Raw genomic sequence first — 11,326 nt, 5'->3', positions numbered from 1 at the left:
GTCAGTTGCTGCCCGTGACGCCATAGATGGGGTCAGTTGCTGCCCGTGACGCCATAGATGGGGTCAGTTGCTGCCCGTGACGCCATAGATGGGGTCAGTTGCTGCCCGTGACGCCATAGATGGGGCAGTTGCTGCCCGTGACGCCATAGATGGGGCAGTTGCTCCCCTGTGACGCCATCGAAGGGGCACAGTTCCTCTCAGTGACGCCAATGTTGGGACATGATTCTTCGCACACCTTGACACCAACGATGGGGCACAAATCCTCTCATTGACACCAAAGATTTCTTTACTCCCACTAATGCCCGGGACATCTTCTACTTCCTATGGCCACAGTCCGGCCCCTCTACAGTCTGATGGACAATAAACTGGCCCTTGGCTTAGAAAGTTTGGAGACCTCTGTTCTACATCAATAGGTGAACGTAGCCAACCTTTACCTCTATGGAATTTTTAACATGTCTGAATCTAGTCTTCCAGATCTAACAGCTGAGGTTATTTTATCTTTATTATCCCACATTTGGCACAGATTCTCTTTAGCGTGTTGTTTTTACAGTGGTCAGTGTTTTTTTACGCCTGAGGAACTTGTTAGGAAAGGCCAATCGAAGTTTACGATATCATTGTATTTAAACATTTTTCGCCTTCTCTTTTTTGCCATTTCTTTAATTTTTAGTGGTTATTCCGATGCTGCAGAAATTATTTGATGCCCTTTTATTTTTTTATTTTTTTATGATTTTTTTTTTTTTCTTTTATGGTTTCCTTGAGGAAACGCTGAAACTAAAGCTAACATTGTGAATTTCCTTCTTCGGGACCATATAAAACATTACAGTTTTATATTGCAGTGATTCACTGGATGGTTTTGTCTTCAGTTTCAGAACATAAAATGAGAAGACGTCGGCTGTTCGTAATTTATTGTAGAGACAACATGGACTTCTCTCATTGTTTTGTGACCTTTTTATGTATCCGAGAAAAGGAAAGGCATTATTGTCTATATCTTTGGCTGCTCAGGAAATAATATTTGGCTGTTGACTCCTATTAAGGAAGTCGTTAAAGATGAGGTTTGTCCTGGAGATAATACACAGTGGTTTCCTGTGGTCCCTTTTTTCGAGAGATTCTCTAGTCCACAGATTCTACCCCCCCTTGATATTGCATTGGTTCATTGTGAATCAGTCCCGGAACCACCAACAAGGTCATGTACATTTTATAACTATAGTAACATACACACCGTGTCTGTTTAATAAAGGATTGTGCAGTGCTGGCAAGGATAGAACAGTGCTGGCTTGTCAGTCTGGCACCTACATGGGATCACAAGGTCATAGGAAAACCAACAGAAGCACAAAGTCAAATAAAACAGACACATGGGGCTGTGAATGCCACACAGGGCATCTGTAAAGCGGGAAGGGGTGATGTAAAAAAAAAAAAAAACAGGATGTAGCCCACCCACATCACTTTTCATTTTGGTACGGAAATACTCCCAACCTTCGTCAACTGAAGGCAACCTGGTCTACTGCAACAAGGTCCCAACATATGCCAAGTTCTTCAACGGCTGGAGGGTGGACATTGTCTAGACCAGGGTTCCTCAACCAGGGTTCCTCCAGAGGTTGCTAGGGGTTCCTTAAACAATTTGTGCCTCTCAGATAAGTTCCCACTGACACCATTGATCTTTTTAGCTCTGTAAGGGGGTAATTCTTCCCACTGACCATCACACTAATGTATCATGAGTTGTAGATACAGTGGTTAACGAGCGTTTCGCAATACGAGCACTGTATTTCTAAAAATCCTAACTCTGAGTGTTGTCTCGCAACACGAGCAGGATTCAGGCCAGAGCGGTATGCAGTACCGCTTTTGGCCTGAGGTGGGGGCGCCGGGGCCGAACGTCGCCGTTCGGAAAGGCTGATGACAGTTCAGCTGACCTCGGAAACGGAGTCTTGCCAAGGTCAGCCGAACTGTCCTCGGGCCTCTCCGGCCGTTTCCGAGGCTCTCCGGCGCCCCGCCGCCTCTGGCCGCATGCGGTATTGCATGCCATTGAAGTCAATGCAGAACAAATTATTTTCGTTTCCATTGACTTCAATGGGGAAACTCGCTTTGATATGCGAGTACTTTGGATTAGAACATTCTCCTGGAACGCATTATGCTCGTAATCCGAGGTTCCACTGTATCAGAGAAGGAGGTAATTCTTCCCAATGGCCACAAGTGTAAGAAACATTCTTCCCACTGACCATCACACTAATATAGTATTTCTTAACTAGAGTTCCTCCAGAGGTTGGAGTTGTAGATAGTCATTTTTAGCAGGGGTTCCCTGAGACTGGAAAGTTTATTTTTGAGGGTTCCTCTGGGTTGAAAAGGTATGAGAAAGGCGGGACTATGAATTGTGTGGTGTTCCATTGTGGATTTTATACCTCCAAGCTGCTTTTCCTCACCACCTAGCTAATACAATTTTAAATGTATGACATCCAACAGGATGCTATAAAAAGTGTAGAGTATTATTTCCCAGGACTGGGGTCACCTTGAGAACGTTCCCGTCTCTTCCTCCTAACCCATCCATTGAAGGGGTTGTAAAGTTTCGTGTATTTTCTACCTTGATACATCCTATGCATTAAGGTGAAAAAATACCTTGTAGTCATCTGTCCCCCTGAGACCCGAATCTCCTTGGGCACGATCCTCCCCGTTGCTTTCACCGAGCTCTAGTCGGCTCTTCATTGAGTGATTGATAGCAGTGCAGCCATTGGCTCCCACTGCTGTCAAATCAATGACGCGGCACACTGGGGGGCAGGGCCGAGTCATACACTTGGCGGCTATGGCCGCCGAGTGTATCACACGGGAGCGCGCCCCCAAGCTAACCCCCCTTGGGAGAGAGCTTCCCAGAGGGGGGGTTATTCCTTTCATTTATAAAGATGCAGAACGTGAACTTGAAAAACGAATTTCTTGAAAGAACTAAACTTTGCCTAGATCTGATGGTAATATATACATGTTCACACACACATAATATGTTATGTGTGTAATAAATATATATATATACTGGATCTTGCTGGCAGAAGGACCCATTACAAAAAAACGCATGTAATGACTCATCAAGCATTTGCAATTATGCATTTTTACTAGGGTTGTCCCGATACCGATACCAGTATCGGTATCGGGACCGATACTGAGTATTTGTGGGAGTACTTGTACTCCCGCAAATGCCCCCGATGCCTTATCCGATACTCGCCCGCCGCCGCAACGAATGCCGCCGTCGTCACATACCGCAACAACGCCGCCGCCGCCTGGTTAAACAGCGTGTTGGGAATATTACAGCTTTCATTTGAATAGCTGTAGTGTTTCCCGCCGCGCCACGTATAGACACTCCCCCTTGCTCGGGATTGGACGGGTGATCTGTTTGAACCCGAGCAAGGAGGAGTCTCTATACGCGGCGCAGCGGGGAACACTACAGCTATTCAAATATGATATAGATATATGGGGGACATGGCTGGATATAGGGGGGACATGACTGCATATGTGGGGGGACATGGCTGCATATGTGGGGGGACATGGCTGGATATATGGGGGACATTGCTGCATATGTGGGGGGGACATGGCTGCATATGTGAAGGGACATGGCTGCATTTGTGGGGGGACATGGCTGCATTTGGGGACACATTTAAAAAAAAGTATCGGTATTCGATATCGGCGAGTACTTGGGAAAAAAAGTATCGGTGCTTGTACTCGGTCCTAAAAAAGTGGTATCGGGACAACCCTAATTTGTACAGTGTTTACAATCCTTTAATTTTATTTATTTTTTATTTTGTTTTTTGTTTTCAATTATAATTTTTGTTTTTAATTAATGATTTCTATTTATTATTATTTTTTTTTTTATTATTATTATTTATTATTATTATTTTATTATTATTATTATTATTATTATTATTATTATTATTATCTGTTATTATTATTATTAATATTTATTATTTGATTTCAATTATTGTTTGTTTTTTAATTATTTCGTTTTTTTGTTTACAATCCTTTGATTTTATTAATTTTTTTGTTTTGCGCACTTGCGTATCCACAAACCAGTCTCCCTGGCTTGTAGTGTAGTGTAATGCACTTCAATTTCAATTCTTGTTACGACACCACTGCAATTACAACTTGATTTCATTAAAAGTCAGGGGTATATTTAAAAAAAAAGCAGACAATTGGATTGTATCCCTGACTTTTAATGGATTAACGTTGTATCTGACCCTCTTGGCAGTGCTGTGGTGCTTTTTGTTTCGAATCTTGTTACATTAGCTATTAAAGAGCTTTTTACTATCCATAGAAAAACAAGCCACATGGATCTGAATGGAATGCAGTGTTTTCTGCGTATGTATGCGTGGGCCCTCCATGCTCTTTTTGATTTTATATGTTGTAAAATAATTCTGTCCATGTTGAATGAATAACTTGATTGGGGCGGAAGTCTTTGGGTCACGTTGGTTTTCTGGGCAGTCACAGAAGAGTGGGGCAATTGGACCTTTCTTTCAATATGGCGACTGTCATTGCTGACCTCTGCTGAAAATGCTCAATACCTGGCTGGTATGCTAACTCTCCGGCTTAGATACTCTGAGCCACTTTGCTCAGACCAAGTATGCAAATTTTGTCCGATTTTCCTGTTGGCTGAAATGTGACAACTGTCAGAATACAGTAGCCTAGGCTGTCTTCCAGCTCCTGAGAATGCATAACTATGCCAGATAACAGAGCCCCTAAGTTAAGAGGAATGTAAACTACAGGCCTTTATTCAATGTTGTGGATACTCAGAAGCTGGGATATAGTGTAGGTTATACACGTACATAGTAGGGAAAACATAACCTAAATTGATTAATAGTAAACCTATAAATTTATAATAATTCAAGACCCATATTGTGTTATGTAATTCTTTGAGAATATATGTCCTTGAGGTTGGTTTTGGCTTTCTAGACTCTGGCATTAAAATGTGGACCTCCTCTTAATTACATTGTTTCCATTTGAATGTGCACCCCTCTTGACTACATTGCCATAAAAAATGTGCACCTGTCTTGTGAAGGGGGTTACTTTGGGCGGGGGGCTTGTGGAACCCAGCATACCTTGGAGAGCACTGGGAGCTCCTTGTCCAGCTCCCCCCAGCCCCTTCTATGTGTAAGGCACCCTGTGTCTATTAGGGGCACAGGGTGACCGAGAACCCCAGTCTGGTCTGCACTAACTCAACTCGCCGTACAACCACACTGGACTCAGCATTTCCTTTTGACACTGTTGTCCTGGATTATGTGTGTGTGTGTGTGTGTGTGTGGTTTGTCCGGAAGAAGTGAAGGGGCTCATTTTCACTTGGGACATTAAAAGAGAAGTGTGGGTGGTTGTTGTGGGTGGTTGTTGTGGGTGGTTGTTGTGGGTGGTTGTTGTTGTGGTGATGGGTGGTTGTTGTGGTGGTGGTGGGTGGTTGTTGTTGTGGTGATGGGTGGTTGTTGTGGTGGTGGTGGGTGGTTGTTGTTGTGGTGATGGGTGGTTGTTGTGGTGGTGGTGGGTGGTTGTTGTTGTGGTGATGGGTGGTTGTTGTGGTGGTGGTGGGTGGTTGTTGTTGTGGTGATGGGTGGTTGTTGTGGTGGTGGTGGTGGGTGGTTGTTGTTGTGGTGATGGGTGGTTGTTGTGGTGGTGGTGGGTGGTTGTTGTTGTGGTGGTCAGGCTGGACTTCTCCTTTTTAATGTTTGTGAGCAATATCCTTCACCTTTAAAGACTGCCAGACTGTTTGTAAGAGTATTTTACTGACCATTCCTAGTTTGAGATGCACCCCTCTTATTTACAGTGTTGCCATAAAAATGTGCACTCCTTTCACTGTGGTACACATACTAACTGCTGTTTGGTGATATGGTTGTCTAGTTTGGCAGCCATGACCTTGTAATATGCTACCTGTCTGGGCATATCTGTAATTTCTATAAATAAAGAACATAAAAAAATAATACACCCCTCCTTTTTACATAGTTACCATTAAATGTGCACCCCTCTTATTTGCAATATAAAAAAAAAAGAAAGGAGAAAGGATGGGACTATAACGGTGCTTATTCACAAGATAGAAACCCAACAGCAGTAGGTAAAGGGTATATATGATTTATTTTTAATTATACAAAGAGTTAAAAGTGAGGAACAAATCACAGAAGGTCCTTTTTTTTTAAAAAAAAAATTTTTTTTATATGGAATAAATCCAAAGTGGTGGTTACACTGGAGGTTTTCTGAGGGTTGAGTGATCATATGTTTCTATACTTTGTTTGTATAGCTGTTTGCCTATCTATGGTTGAAGCATACATCCCCCCCCGATGAAGCCTAGAGGCGAAACATGTCGGAATAACGTATTATCACTTGAACCTTCAGTGTAACCACCACTTTGGATTTATTCCATATTAAACGACCTTCTGTGATTTTGGTACTCACTTTTAACTCTTTGTATAATTAAAAATAAATCGTATATACCTTTTTACCTACTGCTGTTGGGTTTCCATTCATATTTGATTAAGCACCATTATAGTCCCATCTTTTCTCCTTTTTTAATTTTTTAAATTTTTTTATAGGTGTCTACCCTCAGTCAGAAAAAAAATTCAATAATCTTATTTGCATTGTTGCTGATAAAATCTGCACCTTTCCTATTTACATTGTTGCTATTATAATGCGCACCCCTCTTATTTACTTTGTTGCTATTATAATGTGCACCCCTCTTATTTACTTTGTTGCTATTATAATGCGCACCCCTCTTATTTACTTTGTTGCTATTATAATGCGCACCCCTCTTATTTACTTTGTTGCTATTATAATGCGCACCCCTCCTATTTACTTTGTTGCTATTATAATGCGCACCCCTCCTATTTACTTTGTTGCTATTATAATGCGCACCCCTCATATTTACTTTGTTGCTATTATAATGCGCACCCCTCCTATTTACTTTGTTGCTATTTTAATGCGCACCTCTCATATTTACTTTGTTGCTATTATAATGCGCACCCCTCTTATTTACTTTGTTGCTATTATAATGCGCACCCTCCTATATACTTTGTTGCTATTATAATGCACACCCCTCTTATTTACTTTGTTGCGATTATAATGCGCACCCCTCATATTTACTTTGTTGCTATTATAATGCGCACCCCTCTTATTTACTTTGTTGCACATTTCTGACCTCTTTATCTTTCTGCAGCTTTCCCAGGCAGCCCCTACACACGGAAAGGAGCACAAATCCACACAAGGTAAGGATGTTTTTGTTTTTTGCTGTGCATGTATTATAGATTTTGCTGGGACCGGTGTTCTGTCGGCCTCCGCTCATCTATAATGTTTCTGCTGCTTGTTCTTCCATAGTCCATATGGCAATTCTTGGTGATCAGCAGAGAGCGGGGGGGGGGGGGGGGGTTGTCACGTGTGCATGCCTTCCATATCGCTGGGTGTTTGCTGATATGCAGGCCTACGTGCAGCACCTGGGCAGTGACAAGTCCTAATATTATACAATGACAGGCCGCCCCCTCCGGTGTTGTGGCATAGCTGGGACAGCAGCTTAAAGGGCAGCCGCATACAGATCCCAGAGACTTGTCACATGCTGCAACCCGAACCGTGGAAACTCTGGACGGGTGGAAAGGGCTGTAGGCTGTACAGAGCATCTCTCCTGCGTTGGGATCATCACCTATATCTGCGTCATTGCCCCCCTTTAGAATGGTGCAGCAATTCGGTTCAGCTGTTTTTTTTTTTTTTGCCCGACCTGTATGTAATCTGCTGTCGCTCGGTCTAGTCAGTTGGCAGAGCATTAACCGGGGGGAATGCACTGTACGGTCTCACTATGCTGGCATAAAATGTCTCATTGTTATTTCCTATTATTATCCCGCCTTTGGTGGTTTAAGATTAGTCAGCCCGTTTTTATTTTAAGCTGGTGAAACGTGGGGATCGTGCAGCAGGGGGAAGGGGGGCCGCTTGGGAAATGCTGTCACTCCATGGAAGCATTGTTGGATAGTCACGAATCTTCTGACTGCGTCACGGAATGGCTGTGCTGGAGACATTATAGGTAGAAACTTTCAATAACGTCATTGTGTGTTCACTGACTGTTATCGATCTGCAGATTATAGAATAACAGTCGAGGAGACGTTGTTGGTGAAAACTTCTAATGGGGTCATCGTGTGTCCACCGACCATTAATGGTGATGATCTGAAGATCATAGAATAATAGCCAGAGACATGATTGGCAGACTCTTCCAATAGGGTCATCGTGTGTCCACCAACCATGAATGGTGATCTGTAGGTCATAGAATAACAGTCCGAGACTTTATTGGTAGACCCTTCCAATAGGGTCATCGTGTGTCCACCAACCATGAATGGTGATCTGTAGGTTATAGAATAACAGCCAAAGACATTATTGGTAGACCCTTCCAATAGGGTCATCCGGTGTCCACCAACCATTAATGGAGATCTGTAGGTTATAGAATAACAGCCAGAGACATTATTGGTAGACCCTTCCAATAGGGTCGTCGTGTGTCCACCAACCATGAATGGTGATCTGTAGGTTATAGAATAACAGCCAGAGACATTATTGGTAGACCATTCCAATAGGGTCATCAGGTGTCCACCAACCGTGAATGGTGATCTGTAGGTTATAGAATAACAGCCAGAGACATTATTGGTAGACCCTTCCAATAGGGTCATCCGGTGTCCACCAACCATTAATGGAGATCTGTAGGTTAGAGAATAACAGCCAAAGACATTATTGGTAGACCCTTCCAATAGGGTCGTCGGGTGTCCACCAACCGTTAATGATAATCTACGGATCATAGAATAACAGCAAAATGGGTTATCTGACCGTTAATGGTGATCTACAGATGCTAGAATAGCCGGAGATGTTATTAGTAGACACCTCCAATAGGTTCATTGTGTGCCCACCAACCATTAATCTGAAGATCATACAATAACAGCTAGAAATGTTATTGATGGAAACCTTCAATAGTCACCGCGTATCTACCAACCATTAATGGAGATCTGACGTTCATAGAGTTAACAGCCAGGGACGTTATTGGTAGAAACTTCCTTTAGGGTCATCGGGTGTCCACCAACCATTAATGGTGATCTACGGATCATAGAATAACAGCTGGAGATGTTATTGGTAGAAACTTCCAAATGGGGTCATCATGTGTTCACTGACCATTAATGGAGATGTGAAGATCATAGAACAACCAGAGGCATGATTGGCAGACACTTCCAATAGGGTCGTTGTGTGTCCAGCAACCATTAATGGTGATGCTCTGCAGAATAACAGCTGTAGATGTTATCGATCTAAACTTCCAATAGTGTCATCGTGTGTCCACCGAACATTAATGGTTATGATCTGCAGATCATAGAATAACAGCCAGAGACATGATTGGCAGACACTTCCAATAGGGTCTACATGTGTCCACCAATCATTAATGGTGATCTGTAGGTTATAGAATAACAGCCAGAGACATTATTAGTAGACCCTTCCAATAGGGTCACCATCTTGGAATAACAGCTGTAGACGTTATTGATCAAAACTTCCAATAGGGTCAGCGTGTTTCCACCGACCCATTAATGGTTATGATCTACAGATTATAGAGCAGCCAATGACGTTATTAGTAGACACCTCCAATAGGGTCATTGTGTGTCCACCAACCATTAATCTGAAGATCATAGAACAATGGCTAGAAATGTTATTGGTAGAAACAGTCTACCAACCATTAATGGAGATCTGAAGTTCATAGAATAACGGCCAGGGACATTATTGATAGAAACTTCCAATGGGGTCATCTTGTGTTTTACCAACCATTAATGGTGATGATCTGCAGATCATAGAATAACCGCTAGAGACGTCATTGGTAGAAACTTCCAGTAGGAACATCATGTGTTCACTGACCGTTAATGATGATCTGGAGATTATAGAATAACAGCTGGAAACGTTATTCGTAGAATCTTCCAATAGTCATCGTGTGTCCACCGACCATTGATGGAGATCTGTAGGTTATAGCATAACAGCCAGAGACATTATTGGTAGACACTTCCAATAGGGTCATCATGTGTCCACCAACCATTGATGGAGATCTGTAGGTTATAGCATAACAGCCAGAGACATTATTGGTAGACCCTTCCAATAGGGTCATCGTGTGTCCACCGACCATTGATGGTGATCTGTAGGTTATAGCATAACAGCCAGAGACATTATTGGTAGACACTTCCAATAGGGTCATCGTGTGTCCACCGACCATTGATGGAGATCTGTAGGTTATAGCATAACAGCCAGAGACATTATTGGTAGACCCTTCCAATAGGGTCATCGTGTGTCCACCGACCATTAATGGTGATCTGTAGGTTATAGAATAACAGCCAAAGACATTATTGGTAGACCCTTCCAATAGGGTCATCGTGTGTCCACCAACCATGAATGGTGATCTGTAGGTTATAGAATAACAGCCAGAGACATTATTGGTAGACCCTTCCAATAGGGTCATCGTGTGTCCACCGACCATTAATGGTGATCTGTAGGTTATAGCATAACAGCCAGAGACATTATTGGTAGACCCTTCCAATAGGGTCATGGTGTGTCCACCGACCATTAATGGTGATCTGTATATTATAGAATAACAGCCCATTTCCTTTTAGGGTTTCAGATTCCATTGCAATCTAGAGAATAAACCCTAGATCCCATCTTGCTAATGGGGGGGGGTCTTTTGGTGTAGGGGGTAATCTTCCATAATGTAATTCTCTTATCAGTTATAGCCTTCCCAGGGCTGCATTCATGGTGTAATCCTCTCCTCTTCTCTCCTACACATCGGCGGCCCCGACTGACCCGGTGCACCCATTGGAACCGTTTTTGTATTTTTACTTTACTGCTGTGTTGTTTTGAAAATTTCTGGAAGAATGTCCAATAGTGATTAGATAGCAGCCCTGGGCTAGCGCCAAAAACGAATGCTCGTTGTACCCAAAATAAAAGTTCTGCTGTTGTTGTTTTTTAATACATTTCTACTTTTTGTGCAAATTCCAAAGTGCAGCAGTGTAGCATGTGTTGGTCGGTGGTGATGTGAGTAGGAGAGTGTATTGCCTGCTAGTGTAATAATATGCAGGGCTAGGAGTAGGAGAATGTATTGCCTGCTAGTGTAATATGCAGGGCTTTGAGTAGGAGAGTGCGGTGCCTGCTGGTGTAACATGTGGGGATGTAAGCAGGAGAGTACAGTGAATGCTAGTGTAAAATGCTGTGATATGACCCAGGGAAATGCCGTGCCTGCCAATGTAATATGCAGTGATAGGACCAGGAGAATGCGGTGCCTGCCAATGTCATATGCAGTGATCGGACCAGGAGAATGCGGTGCCTGCCAATGTCA

At 42.9% G+C, this 11,326-nt stretch overlaps 1 protein-coding gene across 12 annotated transcripts in view; it reads left to right on the top strand.

The window, feature by feature from the left end:
• VEGFA (vascular endothelial growth factor A) overlaps positions 1 to 11,326 on the top strand; it is a 55,912-nt gene that overhangs the window by 25,543 nt on the left and 19,043 nt on the right. For 11 of the 12 annotated variants that reach the window (XM_040351773.1, XM_040351778.1, XM_040351772.1 and 8 more), the window contains exon 2: positions 7,160 to 7,208. In XM_040351773.1, coding sequence (XP_040207707.1) covers positions 7,160 to 7,208 — 49 coding nt within the window. Of the gene's footprint in view, positions 1 to 4,049; positions 4,330 to 7,159; positions 7,209 to 11,326 lie in introns of those variants that run through there. The other variant, XM_040351776.1, reaches the window with a different exon arrangement.

This window comes from Rana temporaria, chromosome 4 (assembly GCF_905171775.1).
Source record: "Rana temporaria chromosome 4, aRanTem1.1, whole genome shotgun sequence".
Taxonomy (NCBI): domain Eukaryota; kingdom Metazoa; phylum Chordata; class Amphibia; order Anura; family Ranidae; genus Rana; species Rana temporaria.
Note: the sequence above shows the minus strand (reverse complement) of the source record. Positions and strands in the feature narration are given on the sequence as shown.